General features: G+C 34.6%; 1 protein-coding gene across 1 annotated transcript in view; it reads right to left on the bottom strand.

Annotated features, from left to right (window-relative positions):
- The window catches only part of COL4A4 (collagen type IV alpha 4 chain), a 76475-nt gene that overhangs the window by 49554 nt on the left and 4209 nt on the right, over positions 1 to 22712 (bottom strand). Inside the window, exons 3-14 of the mRNA XM_063307781.1 lie at positions 21351 to 21390; positions 18477 to 18548; positions 10327 to 10461; positions 8679 to 8723; positions 7208 to 7324; positions 6054 to 6122; positions 5190 to 5225; positions 4180 to 4242; positions 3602 to 3637; positions 3119 to 3160; positions 1886 to 1966; positions 779 to 832 (exon numbers count right to left, since the gene is read on the bottom strand). Coding sequence (XP_063163851.1) covers positions 779 to 832; positions 1886 to 1966; positions 3119 to 3160; positions 3602 to 3637; positions 4180 to 4242; positions 5190 to 5225; positions 6054 to 6122; positions 7208 to 7324; positions 8679 to 8723; positions 10327 to 10461; positions 18477 to 18548; positions 21351 to 21390 — 790 coding nt within the window. The remainder of the gene's footprint in view (positions 1 to 778; positions 833 to 1885; positions 1967 to 3118; positions 3161 to 3601; positions 3638 to 4179; positions 4243 to 5189; positions 5226 to 6053; positions 6123 to 7207; positions 7325 to 8678; positions 8724 to 10326; positions 10462 to 18476; positions 18549 to 21350; positions 21391 to 22712) is intronic.

The following is a 22712-nucleotide window of genomic DNA, read 5'->3' as shown; positions in this document are numbered from 1 at the left end:
ACTAAAGTTTTGCTGTTTTTTTAAATTCACTGGGTCTCCATGTATTTCAAAGAACCTGTTGTGCCTCAGTGTTCGGTTGGAAATTATTTGTATGTGTCCCTAATTACTTCCCAGCTGTCGACCAGGGCTGTGTGTCTTGTCTGCTCAAGCCGCACCTACCTGGAAAACCCAGGTAGAAAGCAAGGGGGGCTGACAAGATCTGCGTGCCTCAACAGCCTGTGAGTCTGTGAGTGAGTGACCATAAACTGAATCTGGGAGCTTGTGTGTGTGTAACAGGGCCTCATCTCATTAATTCCAAAGACCTGTTGCTACTATGTCATCCAAGTCCAGGTGGCTCTAATGGTTTAACCAAGAACAATTAATTTACCGAAATGCATCCCTCCCTATCATTTTTCTTTTAGATGTTTAGCTTAGAATACATAGCTGAGCTGTCCTTTTTCATACTACTTACCTAATTAAATCCTAGTCTGTGTGTCTTTTCCCCCTATTCTGAACATTTGCAACTGGTTTTCCACTTGTATTCTATTGTGAAATGTGTTATTTATCAGGCCAGAAGCAACATATACCATTTTGAGGCCATGGCTTTCTTTCTCACTATCTCTTCTATTGTAATTTGAAGACAAATCCAACCTACATACTCAGGGGGATGACAGTTGATAAAATGGGGTTACACATATAAAGATAAATGTACATTTAACTGAGAAAGCTCTTTCTCAGCATTCTTGGTAAGTAGAGTGATGAAGTGAATGTTATCTATTCATGAAAAACTGTCACTTACTTTGTGGCCAGGCAATCCTTTTGAGCCAATAGATCCAGGCATTCCCTTTATTCCCTAAAGATTAAAATGTTCTTGCTTTAATATAGTTTAAATAAAATAATTTTAGCTCTGTTATACTCTGTATTGTAGTGTTTTCATTTTAAGAACGAATCAAAAGGATTAAATTATCAAAATGGACTCTATAATTGTTTTTTCCTCAAAAACCTATTTTATGCTAGCAGCTGCTTTGATATAGGGAATAATGGCTGACTTCACTCATTACATTAAACCATGATTTGTTCCAGTTGTGGTTTATTTAATAATCCATCTGGTTCATGCATAATGTTAAGTTATAGATCAGGTGTAAGCAACCTATGGTGTTCCATAGGTTGCTGAACTACAATTCCCAGCATCCCTCATCATCAGCCATGCTTTCTAGGTTCTAGTTCAGCATTACATGGAGTGCTACAAGTTGCCTATCATTGCTGTAGATTGTGGTTTACAAACTTCAGTGACAGATTTCACACATCAAGCTAAGTCAATACCAAACACAGCATATTATGGTTAGTGTAATGTAAAATCATCCATTAAGTTGAGTTTTGTAATGGAATGTCTAGCAGGCCCTGGTAATCCAGGAGAGGAGAAAAGTGACATCTCAGCCCAGGGGATGGGGGAAGCATGAGAAAGAGATTCAGAGCAATTCAGCTTAATTCCACTGGGTATAAATTGAACAAGAGAATTGCTTTGACAAGCTTTCAAGCTTCTGCTTCATTACCCTTTCCAAAATTCCAAGGGGTTCTTGTTTCCTGAGTTTGCCAGCCTTGCAGGGCTTGACAAGTATATAAACTCCATGGAACTATTACATACAAACTATTAAGATAAATTTAGCTGCACAGGTTGCTGATATAGTATTCAAGTACCTATCTCTTGCATTTTGCCATAGCTACTAGAGTGATTCCAAGATAACAAAATGAGTTTCACTTCAATTAGTCTGTTTATTGCTATATTCAAATACATTTATAATGGGATTATGTGATTAAACAAGTGCAAAATGCAATTAGACAAATGTTACCTTACAAGTAAATATTATTATTGGTTACAGTCAAAAAGAGTTTATAACGTACATACTTTTTCTCCTTTTAACAGTCTAGAACTAGGAGGTCCAACCAGTAATGGCTGTCCTGGAGATCCAGGAGGTCCTACATCACCCTACGAAGAATGGAAAGAGCAAATAGAATGAACAATCTAATAAAAGTGAGTTGCAGATGCTGAATCTATAGATCAAGAACCTGAGACTCATCTCTGCTAATTTCTTCTCATGTCCCCTCTTTTTCTACCTACAAAATATTTTAAAAGTCAGAGTATTAATGTATCTACCTATGACAGAATGAAATAAATAATAAATTCAAGTTTCCCCTACTTGCTGAACATACAAAACTGTACACTTCTTTTTTTTTTAAATAACAGAACCATAGAATCATTAAATTGCACTGTAGGTCTGGAAGAAGCCATTGAGGCTATTGAATTCAAATGCTTGCTCAGAACAGGAATCCAAACTGAAATATTTTCACACTATAGCTGTTTAGCCTCCACTTGAACATATTCATTAAATGGGGAGTGAACCCATTTTCTTGACAACTGGATAACATTCAATCATATTCGCCTTCCTGAAGCTTGAATCCATTATTTTTATCCTAGACTCTAGAATGATGGACAATATTATTGGCCACTTCCTGTCTGACATTATTTCAGGTATTTCAAGAGTGCTGTTCCTCTCAGCCTCTCTTTACAGACTCATTGCCCTACTCTAAACCTGTTCCAGTTTTTTCTGAATCCTTCTTAAAGTATATACCTATAACTGGACAAAATACTCAGTGTAGGGTCTAACCAATGCACAATAAAATGGAACAATTCCTTCTTGCGATCTGGAAAATTCTCATGATGCAGACTAAATCTGCATTTGGCTTTTTGCAGCCATTCAAATTGCTGACTCATACTCAGTCTGCAATCAATTACTATTCCAAGAATCCTGCATATTGGAATATCATATTAAAATGTCACAAATGATTCAGCAGAGATTAAATTAGATCTGGTCCACTTGAAAATAAACATAGGAATCTATTCAGACTAAATAACCATTTCTTTGCAAAACAATAATACATTTTTAATGCTTCTTTTAAGATCAAACCTCTCCTTGACCATAGAAACCACATGTGTTTATCTCCTTAGAATAAACTCATAGCCTAGAAATTTTCAAAAGCTCAACTTCTGAAGAAAAAAAATTATAATCTGAAGTAACAATTTCTTGTTTATTGCTAACTATTGTTACCCGCAATTCCCATTTGCAACTTCTTTCCTTACCGGCTCTCCTTTTTGTCCTTCCACTCCAATTCCTGGATTTCCCTAATAAAATATTAATATATTAAAAGAGGGAAAATATACTGATTATCCACTTTTAAACAATACACTAAACTCAGTTTAATTGATCTTGTGTACTGAACCATGGGTACAACAGAAATATTTTTCATTTGGACCCTACCGTCACTTAATGGACTAATGCCTGCTAAATCAAGGTTTTGTCTGTTTAATCAAGGGTTTACTGCAAATTAAACTATTTAGATTAATTCTGCAATTCTGTAAATCACATATATTCAGATTTAAAGGATGTCCCCTCTCCATGGTCCATTAAATCAGAGTTTTACTCTATTGGTATATGCTTTTATATTAAAATGTATCACTATTATTTAAATTTAGGATTTTTTGTTTAAAAATTGAAGACTATTTTCAAAAGTAATCATCAATATGCAGAAATTGTAAATATTTCCATGAACAATAATCTCTCACCTGTTCACCTGGTAAGCCAAGTTGACCATGAAAACCCTGTGAGAAGAAGTTTGATATAATCAGACTGGTATTCTCTAGATGTGTTGGATTTAAATTTTCATAATCTCAAATCTTGAAAACCATGCTGGCTGGGGCTTTATCAGCATTTAAATCCAACGTATTTGGAAATATTAGGCTAAGGAAAGTACTTTTCTGTTCTTCTGTTGTTCTTAATATTTTCCCCTACTGATGTATTGCACTATTGCTACATTTAAACATCACCTCCTGACAGAATATGCACTAAAAATAATTTTCTGATTGTCTTTATTGCAGACAAAAAGCTTTACTTTTGATGCAAATAAGCAAAGGAAAATAATTTTCAATTAACTTTGAACAGATTATAATTAGATTTGTTCGTAAAATTTACTAGAGAATGGGCAAACTGCCAATAGAATTATTGGAGGGAAGGAACACCCAATCTCAGATGATCTCTGCAACTCCTAGTTGGCCTCTGCAGGACAACTAGGAGATAAATAAAAGACAGGCACATTCTAACATGGTGTCAGTTGAAATAGGAAATTAAAATGTTAAAATTATACCTGTACACCTGGCTGGCCTGGAAATCCAGGTGGACCCCTTGGTCCCTTTTCTCCTCTAGGGCCCTAAGAACAGATAGCACAACCACTCAACAGTATTCTTATTAATAGAAGCAATGTTTTGTTTTCCCTCTAGAGAAAGTTGTGCTAGGGATGCAAAAGTTCTAATAACTTACCCGACTAACATCATCCTTTACCAGTTAGCCCCAGCTAGTAGACAATATTCCAAATACTAGCAACAACCAACTAATTTATTTGTAAGATTATTAATGTTCTGGGATATAAGCTAACTACCCATTATAGTACATAAATAAAATAATATCTCAGGTATTGGTCTGAAGTTACAAATGCAACAGAAGCAGATGAATATTTCTGTGGAGAATGCAATAATGAGTAAAATAATGTGAAGTAATTTAATAACAAGAAAGATGTTTTCCCACCAAGTAGAACAATATGCAATGCATAGCGACAATGTGTTATTTTGAAGGCAATCTATTAGGGCCACTAGAATTATATAACACAATAAAAGGATGAAGGCTTTTTTTCTTTTTCTTTTTGTCCTCCTCTGAAATCTCTCTAGTTACCAAAACAAACAATCAAACAAAATTCCACAGGTGGAACTTTGAAAGAGGACAATTAGTTATGACAAATAATTATTTTCAATAATTGAAAAGAGGATATACTGCAACAATTTGTAGATGGTCCCTCATATTTATTATTAATGAGGCCTCTTAAACTTCTTTCTAAAGAAGTTGGCAAGCTGCGGCTTACAAACTACAACTTTTATATGGAAACTGTTCTAAAAATCCGTGGTGTGGCAACAAACTGAGGTACCAGTTATAACATATGCTGATCCTCACATAGGTCTGATAGGTTCTGAGCCTGGTATGGACATACACGGCTGGTAGTCCAAGTGGTGAACTTACTGCTTCTGCAGGGAATTTTAAAATAGATAGAAAAGGTGAAAGGGAAACTAATGTATTTCCACCATACAAATTGATGAAGGAGCTTACAGGCATGCCATGAGGTCCAGGATCCCCTCTTTCACCCTGTAACCACAATCACTATGTTAGATGAAAGGTGAGCTTTATTTGTAACAATTAATTATTACAGTTTACTGATTTATGTGGAAAAAAAGGAAACTCATACAGAACTAAGATGATATACAGAAAAAATATGTGTAAACCACAAAATAAATCATTTATGTGTCTAAATAATTTAAATGATTATTTTATTCCATTCTGTATTATTTCATTTTTTTGCAATCCTGTGTACACTTATACTGGAATAAGAATCATTGATACACAGAGGAGATCACTGTTTTTAACTTGTCATTTCATAACTTTCACATATAAGTATTAAAGCTAGTTTTGATATGTCTAGTCATATGTATGTACTCCAAATTAAAGCACACTGAATTCCACAGAATTCACTTTCAAATAAGTATGCATAAGATTGCACCGCCACAATAACCTATATCAATAAAAATATGCTTAAAAAGACAATGCATCTCTGGCCATTTTATTTTCCATTTAGAAATCCTAGTAGAAAAGAATTTAAAAGCTTGTGACTTGGTCTTCATCATTTAAATAATAATAAATTCAAAGAGTGTATATGGGAAATATATCCATGGTTAAAAATATGGAACATGAACTCATGATTCCCTAATCAACCTGGATAAAGTTCCTTCTCACAGCATCTGCATGTGTTATACTGTAATATTCACTTTTAGAATTTCCAATGATTAATTATACAAACCTTGCCTAAACCAATGAAATTCTTTATGTGTGTGAGTCATGGATCTCACTTATATATTTAAAATTATTTACATAACTCTTTATCATGAGGCACTATTTGAAAAATGATATAACACTCACAGAAGCCCCTTGAATGAACTCAGAAATATACATGGAATTTCCTTTTTCTCCTTTTTGGCCAGGAATACCCTATAAAACATGTTTAAAAATCATTATAAATTATAGAATGATGTTATGAGTTTGCATACAAAAACTGAAACAATGAAGTAATGACTACTATTAGTGATACTTTGATACTCAATACACTTAGCCTTTTAGACGTAATGTGATTTTTTTTAAAGGAAATTTTTGCTTCTGGAATGTATACTCAGTCAAAAAGTTAGACAAAGTTAAAGGAAAATAATTGGTAAAAAATATGTTTGGCTCCAAATATACAGTATCTTTCACATAGGAGAATAGAGTCATATTCAGCAATTTTGACCAATCGCTACTTTGCCCTGCAAAGTGTCACCTTCTTAACTGTCCAGATCTGCTTTTCAGCAAGGCAGAGGGGACACCAATGGCCACAAGGATTCCACTCTTTTCTTCCAACATTATGGCAAACTACATGCGTCCCCTTGAAACTTTGAGGTGACCTCCTCATTTGCAACCCCAAAATAACAGCAAATAGTTAACCCCCAAATTTTTCAGGGTAAAACACTGAAAAATTCTCTGACCATAGCAGTATATACTTAAGACTTAGGATAAGTTTTATTAAAAGCTAAACTTCAGAAATACTTTGAAAGTTATATTCTTTTCTTTTAAATTTAGCTTTTTAATCTCTTTAGTTACCACTACTTGATTTTAAAAAGTAGATTAAGTGTATGTATGTAAATTTAAAATTCACTAAGTTTTTTTTTTTAACAGTTTAGCTATAGACTTATGTAACTGTATACATATGGGTTTCCTTCCTTCCTGCAACACAGTCCCTGGCCCAAAAACAGTTCGTTACACCTGGTCTAGCAATACTGGAACTTCACTGAACGGAAGTCTGAGTCCAGCTCATACTGAGCTTACATCCTCCTCCCACTATATACTGATAAAAATCTCAGGAAATTCAAAGATGTTATACAGCATATTAAAATGCATCTTCATTTCAACAGAGGAAATACATCTATATGCCCATCTTCTATACAGTGAAATGAATCCTGTATATTTAAGAAGATAGAGATAGAAATCAGTGGCATTTACAAATTAGTCACAAACTATGTATGATCCAATGAAGTTCAACTCACAAATGAGCCTCTTGGTCCAATGCATCCAGCCTCTCCTGGAAATCCTGGATCTCCCCTTGAACCATTACATCCATCTACCCCAGGCTTCCCTCTGGGTCCTTCAATTCCTGGCAGACCCTATAAAGTAAAAAAGGATTAATTCTGTATGTTTCCTAAAACAAATAATCATTTCCCTCCATATATTGAAAGAGTACTATACATGATGAGAGCCAGGATCAAAACCCAGATCAGATGTCAGGTGTATTCCCAATAGGGTTGGTAACAATCATAAAAGTTGAGGGACAGTATGTCTAAATGACACCAAATTGGGCAAGGCTGACCTTGATGATATTGCCCCTTTAATGGTTAAACATATCTGAAACAGAAAACTAATGTTATGGGTACTCAGAGGAACAAATTAGGCATACATTAGGCATGTATATGAATTATGTGGTTAAAATCCTACTCTAATTTTTATAAAAATTAACAGGAGTTCCAAATAAAAGCTGATACCATATTGTATATGAACATGCATGCTTTTGGTGTCATATTTCTCCTGTCATTTTCTCCTGGAGTTTCTTCTTCCAGCTGCTAATTGCTCCAAATGTGGCAAGCTGCTTTGGGGGCAAACAGTAGCTCCAGGAGGGATTTTATGAAAATTTCCACCCAACTTTCATACCAATTTCTACCCAACTTTCATTCAGATAAAAACAACAAGAGAAAAGAAACAAACTAATAGACCAGTTTCTATAGTGTGGTTTATTTATTTATATTCACAATTTATGTTTCTAAGCTTCCATTCATTAAAAATGAGATTAAAAGACAAACATTTAAAAAATATACAGTGTTATGGTTTCAGAGATGTAGAGGCATCTCATTCCCGGTAACACTCCATGCTCTTTGCTCAGAAGAATTAGTATTCATTAATTCTGCAGCCTGGTAGAGAGTGTCCCAAACAATTCAGTGGGAAGCCAGAACATCCATAGAGAGGGAATAAAATAGCTGCTAACAACTGCTTCTAAACTAGTTGGTCTTATTGCCCAGCTCAAGGAGTCTAACAGTCCTTTTCAACAAAGATGTTTGATAAGAACCTTCAGAGTCCTGGGGTTTCTTCAAGGGACTTCTCTCTTCTTCTCTTCTAGGTAGGGTTAGAACCTGTTGCAGGGAATGAACAGCTACTTCTCTACTTGCAAATTTCCTCATAAGCTGCAACTGTCTTGGAGATGTGTCTCACACATTAAAATATCATCAAATAGAATGTTTTGATTAGGCACTGAAAAGTGCAAATTATCAGCATCAGCAAACATCTCTAGGAAGGGTACTGCATAACTGGGGTGCCACTGCAAAAAAACATCTTTTTTTTTTATGAATTACATAGCGTAATGCACTTTTTCTAAATATAGTAAGATCAGATGAATGTAGTGCACAGACCTTTTGAAATATCAATACTCTACAGTCTTACATGATAAACAGACATTGGCAACATACTTACAGGCATTCCATCTAGACCTGAAAATCCTGGGACTCCAGTTGGACCCTTAAAAAATTCAACATTAAACAATATTAAAATATGCATTACTTTAAAAATTATTGTAGAACAATTTTGTATAATTTGATTTGTTATTCTTACCGTAACAAGATTGAGAGGCAGAACACTCAATCATCAGCTACCATCAGATAGAAGCAAAATGCCACTTTAATTGACAAATCAGAAAAAGCAGACATTTGAGTCTAAGCCCTCACTCACTGCCTCAGGAGGGGGTGACACTTGGCCAATCTTGCTTAGGATTGTGAAGTGGTGGGTCTCATTTATATTCAGGTGGGAGACCACCACAGAATACCAGGATTATGGGCTAGATTGAAATCAAGCAAAAGAAGTCCTGGAAAAAGGCAATGGCAAACCATTGTCCTGTTGTCACCAAAATCCTACCTGGATGTGTCCATGAAATCATCAGTTGACTCAACTCAAAGGGGACTTTACTAACTCCACCCATTGCTCAGCCAATGAACTACTCATTGCACCTGAAGTCTGTAGCTTTTTGAAGCAGCTTGCTACCCTTGCCAGATGCCCTATATGCATCATTAAAAAGCAGGCACCACGATCAGCCTACAGTCAAAGTGAGATAGATAGATAGATAGATAGATAGATAGATAGATAGATAGATAGATAGATAGATAGATAGATGTCAGTCAGTCAGTCAGTCAGTCAGTCAGTCAGTCGGCTAGCCAGAGAATGGGCATCAGTGCTGCTGCCACTGGATAAGTGGTGTGTGGAAGGAATAACAGGTCCTTCTCCTGTTTCAAGCAGCAGGTCCTTCTCCTGACTTAGAAGACATACCTTCACTTCTGTTTTTTAACTTCTTATTTTCCAGATCTGATTAGGGCATATAGTTTTGGTAAAACGTACACATAAGGTTCCAGGTACAGTAACACCAAGCAAGAGTGGGAAAACAATCTGAGAGTTAGAACTAGTATCATCAAAATACACTGTAAGAGGCTAGAAGGATACATGGTGTGCTCAGTATAAAATAGTTTCATAGAGATTCACAATCAACCATCTAGACCAAGCTAAAGCAGTAGTATGGGGAAGTTAATCGTACTGCACTGACTTATACCACAGTCTCTTTCAAATTGTGTAAATAGCTTCATAAGCAGTTACTCCAAATTATGTGATACCCTGTTTTCATCTTGAAAATTAATTAAAATATCTTGCAATATTTAACGTTAGGACTGTGCAACACTTTGAACTGTAAGACAAAAAGGTGCTTTGGAAAGCATGAAGAGAATGTAATTCTTCAAGACCTTAAACCAAATGCATATTTTCCCAGGACTATGTAGCAGCTGCAAAGGATAGCACAAAATTCCAGGAAAAGGCAAAGCTGCTTTAAGGAGTTGCAGATATTGCTACATTTGTGCCTCCATATGCTCCAAATCCACCTTTTTGCCTTCATGTATGAAACATTGCACAGCTCTGTTTAATATCCTTAATCTGAATACTGCAGACTAAGTAACACTATGTCAGTAATTTCAAAATATCTATATTCATTAACAGCCATCACAACTGTAGATAATGCAATATTGAGGGCTACGTGTCAGGAAAGGTTGCATAACGCTATTGTATGTTATTATTTATTATCTACCATATTTCCTCTTTCACCAGGTGGCCCAGATAGACCAGGATCACCTCTCTGGCCTTTTTCTCCTGGCAAACCAAGGGGTCCAGTGGGACCCAGGGCACCAATTGGACCCTGGACTCCTGGCTGGCCAGGCTGCCCCTGCAAAGTAGAAATAATTCAGATTAATCCCTATGTAAAAACAGCAGCAGCCATAACAACAAGAACAATTCAGTGGAAGAAAATAGATTGTGCAGATGTTAATGTTCATTTATGATTTCATATCTCATAGTGTACAATATAATATTAATACATTATATTGTAGCACATATTTACATATATCACAGCCCTGTGATAAATATATTTCTGAAGCCACAATATAGTAAACAGAAAATATATCTTAAATATAACCACTAGAGGCAACATTTTTTTTCAAATTAACTTCATTCATAGAAATCAGTTTTCTTGGCAAGAAAGTGGTTTGCTTCTTCCTAGGGCTTAGAAAGATTGACTGGTTCAAGGTCACCCAATTGGCTTTGTGCTGAAGGCAAGACTAGAACTCACAATCACAAATTCTGCAATTTAAGCTATGAGAAAACACTCCCATTTATTTAAGAATAACTGAAGACATTAAAAGCTACATATAGTATGGAATGATAGTGCTTAATTTAATTAGAATAGCTCTTTAGGCTTAATAGAACTTATATTTTTCTAGTGGCCATATTCAACCCATGGACTGCCAGCTTCCTAAACCCTAATTCAGAGAAGTAATAGAACATGCTAACTAAATCCAGAATTCACAGTGAGGTTAATAGGTGATTGATTCAACTTAACCACACCACATGTTACTGGTCTTTCTTTTCACTCAAAGACAAATAGTAAGTAGAAGCTTTGTTAAAAACAAGTTTATGGCATCTATAACATCCATTATTTGCGCCCATCTAATGTGACCACTGTGGTATTCCACTCTCAGGGCAGCTGTAAAAATAAAGAGGGTGAAGGAAGCCATGCTTAATGTGAAAACAACACGTCAATTCAGTTAAGTAGGCAGAATGTTATGCCTGGCATCTTTTCCTAATGCTAATAAATTCCACTAGCTTGCTGTAGTGTTCATGCGGAAGATTGGCGACGAAATGTAGTGGTGTGATCCACTTTTCCCTTGGTATCTTATATAAACCCCATATTACTTTAAAAAAAAAGACTTTTATTAAATTTCAGAAAAAGATAAATGATACAGAAAAACAAAAAAACTACAAAAAAAGAAAAAGAACTAAAAAGTATGAAAACACAAGAGAAAAAAATTTAAATAGATTACAAAAAGGTGACTTCTGACTTTAAACTTCAAGGATATACAGCAATTTTCCATAATCAATCCCTAACTCTATATTAAACCAAAATCACATTATTTTTACAATCAACCCCTTAGCACATTATAAAAATCACTAAATACCATAGCTCTCTCCCCTTATATTAAAAGAAAAGAAAAATTATAAATCACCTAATCAACTCCCCCCCAAAAAACAATTACTTATTTCCTTCCTACTACTGTTCTATACATTCCTGTCTACTATAATAATGATCAAAAATAAAAAAGCATGTAAATCGTCTGTCATTATAATTAATAATACAAGAAACATGAATTAATATATTTTTAAAAAACCTTAATAATCTTAATCCCAATCATTAATGATAAGTAAAATAATCCAAAGCCAAAGGACCATCCAGATATTTTAGTCCCTTAACCCACTTCAAAATACATCAAAGCATTTATATATCCCCATAATAAACACAGAGCTATTTTCTTAAAGAAATCAAACAGCCCAACTGCTCCCCTCACAAACACAGACTTCTCTTCAAAAAACCTCCCATACATAATAACCCCTTATTTTCCATAACATTCCATCAGAAAGTCACATTCACTCATATCTTGCAACTCAACTTCTCCCTTTAACTTCCTCAGCATTGTCAATTTCATCTGGCATTTCAACAGGAGCCCCAATCTCCCTCTTAGAACAGACATTTCCATCACTGTCAGATTCTTCAGTTTCATTCACAACTTCTCCAACTAGATGGCACATTTTAGACCACATATTTTCCACAATGCTCTGAATGTCTTGCATAATAACTTGACAGGCATCAGAAAAAAAATATCTGCTTTAATATCTCATGGAGGTCAGAGAGAACCTGGTTAAGATCCTCCATGTCTCATGCAGTAAATTATGGCGTCCCCTAGGTACTTAACTGGCAAAAGTGAAAGGTAATGGAAAATTTCTGAACTGAGTTAAGATAACAGACAGTTCCCCAGAGAAAGTAACAGCAGGAAAATAAAAGTTCAGAACGGCAAATTCAATGTGTAGGAAAAATGCTAAAATCTTCAAAATTAGCACAAAAATAACAACAGGGAGATGATAATATACTCTCAACCCTCCTTAGCATTGGATGGAAAGCAAATCCAAAGCTTAAAAAAAATTAATCACAAAAACAATGATAAGCACCAAGAGAGATCCTTTCTCCTTAATGTAGAAAGCCTCTCTTAGGATACAAATACTTTAAAAAAATAATAAATTGGGTGCTTTAGAAATGGAGTGGCTGGACTTAATGTCCATTTAAGGCTGCAGTGCAGTGTGGAAATAGTGATGTTCCCAAACTTACCCATCAATCGCGAACGCTGTTTACGATCTTCTGGCTACAATTTGCCATCTGGAGAACAAATGGGTCAAATCCAAGCATTTTCCTTGATCCAGAAAAATGCCCTTGGGCTTCAGGAGGAACTAGCCTGAGCCTGAAAAAATTGCCACAATGCCAGTTCTGCCTGCGGAGCTCGTGGGAACAGCTGTTCAGTCCGCCATGTCCCCACCAGAAGTCCATAAACTCCATATTACTCTGTACCACCCCATATTGTATTATTTGCTTTACTTTGAATTTCTTTTGATTATCCTCTAATAGCTTTATCTTGTGTTGACCTTATTGCAGACACTATTCTAGACTTACATTGTTTATCTCAACTATATTGCTGTAATGAAGGTATGTATAACTTCAAAATAGGGGATGAGTTGATAGATGCCAAGAAAAGACATCTCCCTTGGAATATTCTTAGCAGGCATCTCCAGGTTTTAAATTAGATCACCTTCTCTCATTGATGGAAAAGTATTTAAGCCAAGAGAAGTTGGGGTGATGTTGTGAACTTCAGCACAGACCCAACTGGGAAGGTGCTATGTTCCAGCTGGCACAAGAAAGGGGTCTGTCTGAAGCCTTTTTCAGGGTTCCTGTCTGCAGAAAGGATGTTTAGGTATATCTTCTCTTGTAATTTATATAACTTCAATAAACTATTGGGCTCTTTGCTGTAAGAGTGTGTTTATTGTCTTGAATCCTAAAAGAACCTACTGGCACCTGTCTGGCCATTGGGTAGCAGAACACTTGCTAATTGTCTAAGTCAGGAACATTTCCAATGCCAAGACCAGTCAATCATAATTTAGCAAATCCTGGACTTGACCTAATATAGATTGTTGAATTCAAACCAAACCAAACAGATTTTCTCATTAAAGAAAATACTCCTTAACCCTTTTTTTAAAGAAGCAACAATACTGTGTATCATATAAAAGTAGAAAATGCTTATTTTCTTTATTTTCTCCTCTGCAACTGTGACAAATTATATGGTTGTATTTTCTTCTACAGGAAATGTAATACTAATCTCGAGAACAGAAACCCTATAACAATATAAAATGGAATCATTTTTATAAAGCAATGGTACTGAGATTTTCTCAAATTTCAGCTATAAATTTTACATTAGATATATTTAGTCCTATTTTTGTTCAATATGTTCAGTATTAAATATAACTTTGAGTGGAACCATCCTTTTTTCTCACAGCTAGAACAGATTCCTTAATGCTTTTCCTTTGATGGGAAAGAAACAATTAGGGATTAGAGTGCACTAGAGCACAATATGGTAGATCTGGCCAGCTGCCACTCTAGCAGGCACTGCTCATAAATATGAATCTTTGGAATAACTACAGTTGCTTAAAGGGCAGCAATATGCAATATATACTCTTTTTATCTGAAAGGAAGACTAGTTTTCCTTATAATTTATTTTTTAAAATAACTGGGTCTTCTTAGATTTAATAGGCACATGGTAATAGAAACAGATGTGTGTTTGTTTTTTCTTTAGAGATCATGTTAAATTCAGGGCCATTCTTCTTTCAGGTAAAGATAATAAACTGAACATTTTTCAGAAAGAGCACATAAAGGATTCATGTAACTACTTTTTTTCATTAAAGGAATGTCTACTTTTTAAAAAATGAGATAGCTGAGTATATGTTTTGCAGTAGCTTTTGATGGGAATACCTCCTATGCTGCTAATTTTGTTGCAAAGGATTGAAACAGAAACTTTGAATGTTCCTATAGGGATTTATTCTGCCAGAGAAGAATAGAGATCAGCTCAGAGTTCATCTTGAAAGTTCAGTGGGGAAAAACTTTTTCTCAAAAAGTGTTTCTCTGGTTTTATTATTCAACAACCATAATATTAATTATGGCTCTGATGGAACTATATAGAAGGACTAAAAGGCTGACTTTCAAGTCTCTAGGGATATGAGCAATCTGTCTCACAGGGTAGGGAAACCTGATGCAGTGAGAATGGAGGCATTGTAGAATATGCATGTGTGTATTGTGTAAATGATACAAATATGGATATACAGAAAGATATTATAAACTTCATGTGTGTATATATGTGTGTATAAATTTATATGCATAGACATATGCATACTGAAACCTTCCCCACTGCAGTTGAATTTACAGTAGGGCTGTTACCAGTTAAATGGGATGTGCAAATATTTAGAGAGAACACATAAGGGTATTCCATGTAAACAGTCATTCATTCATCCAAGGATGACATGAATCAGTTTATCAATGATATCATATCCTATAGGAATCCTCAGGAATTCAATAGTGCCCAAGTGATTTAAAAAAATACAATTTGAGTTTAGAGGGGTGAATTCAGGACTTAGTTTTTTTTAAATGGCAAAATGTTGTACTGTTGGAAGCATGGCAAAATCATGGACACTTGAAATCACACTTCAAACTTCACACTTCAGATGCTTTTAACAAAATTATTTGGTTTAGTTGTTAAAACGGGAGATACTCTGGTCATAGAAATATATTTTCAAGGTCATTTGCAACAGAATGTCATTATGCTGCCTGATATTATACACAGCATGTATAACTTTAATGTTCCTTTTTCTGCATTAATTCCATCCTCCCATTGTTTTTCTTCATTGATATTCTCTCTCTCTATATATATGTATATATATAAAATTAACACAGTCACCAGTAGATGTCACTATTTCTTTGTGAGATGAAAGAGAAAAGAACAGGGGAAAAAGAAAGGAATAATTATTAGAAAGCATCAGAATTCCAAAAATTAAGAGTTTGGAGGCAAGTATTTCAGTACCTTGGACAGAACCAAGGAAACATAGTATTTGTTCTGGGTCGTTTTAATGCTGAGTCCAATTACACTTCTACTCCTTACACCTGACTATATCTCTGTGAAATGTGGAGCTTTAAAAAGCTTAAAAAGCATCATTTTTTTAAACTTGGTAATAATTGAATGACTTTCAAATTTCTTTTCAGGCAAAAGTAACACAGAGTTTGAACAACAAACAAATATTGAAAAATCTCTAGGTATTGACAGTATCCACTCAAGAGTTCTTAAGGACCTGAAATATGAATTGGGTGATCTTTTCACAAAAATATACAACTTCTCTTTAACATCAGCATCTGTTCCTGACAATTGGAAATAACCAATGTGACCTTGATTTTTAAAAATGGATTGGGGAGTTTTAAAGAAAACTGTAGGCCAGTTAAATTTAACATCTGTTCTAAGGAAAATGGTGGAAAATACAGGTTAGTTAATAGTTCAGCACAATAAAATACACATAAAACAGAAGATACTATAGAATTGCAAATGGTACAAAAAAGGGGCAGCAAAAATGGTTGATAACTGGAAGATCTTCCCTACAAGGAAACATTACAACAATTGGGGCTGTTTAGTGTGGAAAAAGGAAGATAAATGGAGGTGTTGTAGAGCTATATAAAACTATACATGGCATAGATAGCGTAACCTGGAGACAGGTAAGTTTTTCTCCCACTCACAATGTTAGAATTCAGATTTATCCCCAGAAACATAAGTTGATAACTCTACAAGCTCAGTAACTCCTTTGCCTCCTCTTTTTCCACACTGACATGCTTCTGTTTTCCATTCAACTGCATTATTGTGACTTCCTGTTGTCTGAATTAGCATAACTATGGTAATGGTATGCATTACCATTTCTTTTGAAAGAAAGATTACATGATAGCTATCTAAGTTTGATCAACACAATAAATCATAGTTATTTATAATGATGAAAAGGGAGAGAGAATTTATATCAATATAGGTGGAGTACTTTCATCTCCCCACTATGATTTAGTAATCGGGCTCTGTATCTTTTAAACTGGACTTGATTTGCTTTTTTTTTTAAAAAAAAAAGCTCCTGTCCCTTAGAATTTAATTGGCTAAAGTATCATTACCAAATGCAAGATTGTAACCAATCAAATCAATAATATACTTTGTTTACTATTATATGAGATAATTTGGATATTCTCATGAAACACAGAGAGCAAACAATGCCAGCTTACTTTGTTCAAAGATACTGAGTTATGCATAATAGTGATTTAATACATTATGTGAACAGCAAGTGGAACTAAGTTCAAATTTTTGTTTCCTTCTGTGCTTCTCTTTTATTTGATCTTGGTTTAACATTTTAAAGACTGCATTTTTTAGCAATTAAAATTCCAATTCATTCAAGTATGGCATTTTCTAATTTTCCCTGATATGGTTCATTATCCCCCCCCCAAAGCAAAGTATGCAGTGTAAAGAAGTGTTTCTTGATTTAAACTCATGCATTAAACTCTATTCTTCCAGATGGAAAAAGCTATTAATATGATACCAGGGACTTTAAATATCCAGCTTGTAAAGTAATATTAAAATGCATTATTTTAGAAATACGGATATCTCTGTAGTTTCCATCTTCTGAAGCCATTGTCCCAACAATGTGATGTAAGAACATCTCTGTAAGAAGTCAGTTAGCAAATAGCTCTGAAATGCTTTTTAAAATGACAACTAACCTCTAGGTAACAGACATAATATATATTTTAGCTATATTTAGCTTAAAACTATTTCTTATATCTCATTCCTCATAAGAATTAGCATGTTAGGTATTGTAGATTAATGATTATAATCCTTGGACAGAGGTATTTGACTATCAGAAGTCCCAAAGATTCCATCCTACTGATCCAGACTTCAGCTTTTACTAAGCCTATCCATGAGGCTCACTGGAATAATGATGTATTGATACATGGCTATGTTAGGGATGTATCTTTGGACTTAATATTGTTGAATATAAATTGGTGTTAGTCGTGCTTTTAAACCGTAATTGCTGGTGGAATTAGAATTTCCTGGAATTAATTTAAGACACTGGCTTTAAATTTTAAAACTCCAAAAAATTAAATGTCAGACAATTCAGAAACTGCATTTATGTTTGTATGACAGTCAAGAAGCCTCAATATTAATTTTCTGAGACCTTTAAATCAGCCATCAGATTTTAACATACGCATGAAAAGATTGAAATATAACTTTTCACAGAAATAAATAGAAATGAATATTTTAGATTCTGGCACCCAGCTTATAGAATGTCTTCCTAAAGAAGGGCAATTTCATTCTTCCATTTTTAAATGCTTTCTGAAAACAATTCTGCTTTAGTGGATATTCTTAGCTTAAGAATTCTGAGTGTATCTTTCCTTATATTTTATTCACCTTCATCATGATTTGCTTTGTTTTTATGCTTGTAATCTAGTTTCACTGACAGCCAGTTTGGCATGGTTAGGATAGAAACTGGGAGACCATGAGGTCTAGCCCCACCTTAGGCACAAAACCAGCTGGGTGACCTTGGGCCAGTCACTCTCTCTCAGCCCTAGGAAGGAGGCAATGGCAAACCACTTCTGAAAAACCTTGCCAAGAAAACTGCAGGGACTTATCCAGGCAGTTTTTGAGAATCAGACATGATTGAACAGATTTAAAAAAATCTAGCTTCAGTAGCTGTTAATGAGGAAAAGCTGGACAAAATAAAGGAAGAAAGTTTAAAACCTACTCTTGAGCCTTTCTCAGGAGAGCATTGACAAATGGAACAATCTTCTCCACCACAGTATCCAATATATGTATCCTAAGAAGAAATAAAAGATATTGCTGTTGTTGTTGTTATCCCATTTCAAATCCGTTTGCCAACCTCAGAGAAATGTGTATGGAAGCTTAAAGATGCTTAATCATAAATAAGGTTATTATTAAAAAGTGCTTACAAATTGCATATGAAAAAAATAATGGGTCAGATATAAATTGATCAGAACATTAAAAGGTCTTTAGCTAGCCCAGCTTATAAAATCACTAAACTTATATATATATATAAAACAGCATATAAAAATAACAGAACAGGACTATCTTTAGACAACTGAATTCATGAAGGGTCTATTACAGATTTTAAAAAAAGAAGCAAAAGGAACAAAGAGTTTAAAAACCCCATAAAATCAGGAAAATAGCTAGGGATGGTTACGAATTTTTTAAAAAGTTAAGTCATAACAGAAACACACACACACACACACAAAATAGCTCCTGGAGAAGGCACAAGAGATAGGAATCAATCAGTGAAGGCATGAAATTCAAGGAACTGCCTAATTTTAAGCAGAAGAGGCTAAGTATGAGACCTGTAAAAGAGAGCAATCAAGACCCTAGAAACTGTCCTTGAGATGCTGGGAAGCAGCACCTGCTACTTTGTGGGTAACACAATTCCCTAACCAGAAACCAAACAAAAAAATATCAAGATATTGTTTGGAGCTCTGAAATTTTCTGAGTCAAAGGTTTACTTCAACATTTTATAGGAAGAGAGATGTCTCTGAAAGATGCTGATGGTTTTTCTCATTTTAAACAAAAATGAATATACCAAGTCCAGAACAAGGTTGCCAAAGTATTTCTGGCAGGAATCTTGTGCCTTTAAAGCACTGAAGAAATAAAATATAGATAGTTGCTATTGTGAGGTGATAATATGAAATGTGGCACTTTTATGAACATAAGTTGATTCTTCTATGCCCTGGGAAAGGGATGACCTTTTAAAAGTCTTTTTAGGCAAACAGCAAAAATTTCAATCTGATAAAATGGAATATTATCAGATAACATGTTTGGGGTCATAGTATCAGCTGCCTAAGCAACACTCAGTATAGTTTGACATCAACAGACCTATTAACAGGAATATGTACAATAAGCATTATATACATAGAATGTGTAAACTAATCTACAAAATTTGCTTTGAATTCATATTTGTATGACTGCCACACAATATGTAAACAAAAATTATGTGCATTTATTAGTGATATAATGTATTTTGCATTCTTGACTTACCTGGCTTTTGTATTTCACTATAATTTTAAGTCTATGCCTCTTATCAAATAGGTTTATATTTTCATGTTGTTGTCTTCACAGTTTTCTCATTAAATGAACTGATCATTTTTCCTTATCCAAAATATTTCCAAAACATTTTTTTCTCTTAATCTTTAGTGTATGCACGAACCTACACATACATAGTCACACACACAGAAAGAATGATCTTGTGTTTTTACCCATTTTATTTTGAGGCAAGGTTCCAAGGGAAATATTAATCTGTATATAACTTGCTTCTTTGGCTTTTTAGATGCATGCTTCCATAGCAGTATTAAAAAGATTCTGGTGTTTCCCCCCCTAATTAAAACAATGTTTTATTATCATTCTAGGAAAACTATTTTTCAGTGTTTAACCTTGCACTGAAGATTAAAATGCTAGAATAGTCAAAACATAGACTAATCACAAAAATTTTGATTATTTTTCATTTAACAATTTACAGCTCCCAAAGAAAACTACCAGTGTTTTGTGGAACCATTAGGTTCCTTGTAAGCTGACCTTGGGTTCCTCAGTGGAAGATGCATAACACTAAATTAACTACATTTTTTAGCTTCCCCTGCAGGGAATGCCTGGCCTATGTTCCACTCTTAGTTCTCTTAAGATGTCTTAAAACTTGGTTCAGAAGTTCCTGAAATGTGGGATTTTGTGGCAACAAGGCAGAATTTTTTCTGCTGATGAATAAGTGGGGAAAGCCTGCTTAAAATAATAAAAGAGCTAACCTCCTTACTTGCATCACCTTTGTGAAGTATGTAAGGTATAGAAATGCCTAGGTTTTCAAGTTGGAGATATTTTAAGCCTGAAACCATCCAAGCTGTATAATTAGTTAATGTTTTCTAAAAACAAAATTATGAATAGTTTGCCCACAACAACATAAGGGTGCAGGTGCTAAAGGAAAACCAGGGAATACTAGCTTTTGTTTAAATTATCTCCATCCTATTTTGCCACCATGAAATGGGATGTTATATAATTTCTTATTCTTTTGTTATTGTTTCATCAGCTAATCCCTATTACTGTACTAACTGAATTACAATTTAAGTCTGTTATTAGTCTGTTCTAGGTCAGTTTCCGAGTCAGACCAGATGCCTATGAGACTTTTTTCTTAGGTCTTAACAGCTTCAATGGAACCTGCTATACCTGTCCTGATATTTAACTGTAAAGAGCATCAGATATGCTTTACTAAACATGCTACTGAAGTAATTCCCACTTTGATTACATTCAAGACAGAAATTCATATTTAGCTTTATAGCAAAAATTACTACTTAAAAGAAAGTCTCACTATATTCAGTAACAAGTAAATGTAAATTTGCTAGCTAATTTGACTAATTACACCAGTCAGTCTGTCCAAGCATGCAACTTTATGTTTCCCAATAGGTCAGAGCATTTTTACCTTGATGTTATGCCAAATCATTTATTTATTACATTTATTATCCATTCTTCATCATTAACAGTTATCTCAAAGACTTTATTTATTGATTCAAAAATAACTTTGTAACATGTACATGAATAAAAGAAGAAACCTTTTTTTATTTGTATCACTTACCCCATAAGCTGGCTGGACTGAAGATACAATTATTAGCCACCTAATCCATAGGAACATATAGGTTAGTTTATGATTATCAGCCTCCAATTGATATAACATAAGAAAGTCTTATTCCAAGGATTTGTAGGAATTAGAAAAATGGTTAGGACTTTTTTTTCTTTAACTTTCTGAGTGGCTTAGTTTGCACCATACACAGTCTAAGATGTGATGGTTAAAAAATGATTCTCTGTGTCAAACAGACTTAGCCACTGTGATTATTTTATATCATGTGGATCTTAAAAATGGAGTAAATTGAATAAATATGGTTAACCATGGGATAGAATATTGGGCAAACATGCCCTCTTCCTCTCAAGATATAAAGTGGAAAGACCAATAAAAATATGGATACCATATCCTCTATATCATTTATTAAATCTTAATAATTCTTTGTGAACACAATCACATATTTGCCCAGTTAATATCACCTTCCTGTAACAATGTACATATCCCAACTACTAGTACTAGATAATTACCATTCAGTACAGTATCCATAATGACAAACTCTGCCCCAGTCCATAGTTAATTTCACATGGTTTACATAATGGAGAATTTTATAGACACACCCTTACTGATAGCTCCCCTTATAATACATTATCCCATTGTTAACTTTACCCTATTTGAGAGTTCCTGTAACACACTGCCCACACAGGATGGTTTTGTACATTATCCTAGGCTAAATCATGGTTAGCTGGTTTGTGCTTCAGCAAGTTAAGTGAACCCAGCCTATACCACTGCAGGTGCTAAAGGAAAACCAGGGAATACTAGCTTTTGTTTAAATTATCTCCATCCTATTTTGCCACCATGAAATGGGATGTTATATAATTTCTTATTCTTTTGTTATTGTTTCATCAGCTAATCCCTATTACTGTACTAACTGAATTACAATTAGTATAGACTTGGCTCCAGAAAATAAAATAAGCATCCTGGTCATGGAATATAACTTTCCCACCTCATCCTTCTCCCTGAAACCTTCTGTGGCCAACTAAAAGCAATTCTGGAGGTTTTTAAGACCCTCATGAATTACATGGCTGTCACATGGGGGAGTCAGCTGAAGGATATACCAGTTCAAATCAGTGATGACTGCCTTTGTGTGTACTGCAGTGCCTTCTGCCTGTGCTAAAGGATTCCTGACGCCTTTGTTTTTCTTATTTCCATCAATTTTTCATACAGCCTTTCCCTACCCAGTGATAGCTACAAATGGTCGCAGATTATGGGAAATGAACTCCGACACTTCTAGAGGGCAGATTCCCTACCTCTGCATTGTGCCATACCATTCAACACAAACATATTGTTCTTTACACTTTAAAGTTTTTATGGCAAGGC

Source organism: Candoia aspera, chromosome 6 (genome assembly GCF_035149785.1).
Source record: "Candoia aspera isolate rCanAsp1 chromosome 6, rCanAsp1.hap2, whole genome shotgun sequence".
In the NCBI taxonomy this organism is placed as follows: domain Eukaryota; kingdom Metazoa; phylum Chordata; class Lepidosauria; order Squamata; family Boidae; genus Candoia; species Candoia aspera.
Note: the sequence above shows the minus strand (reverse complement) of the source record. Positions and strands in the feature narration are given on the sequence as shown.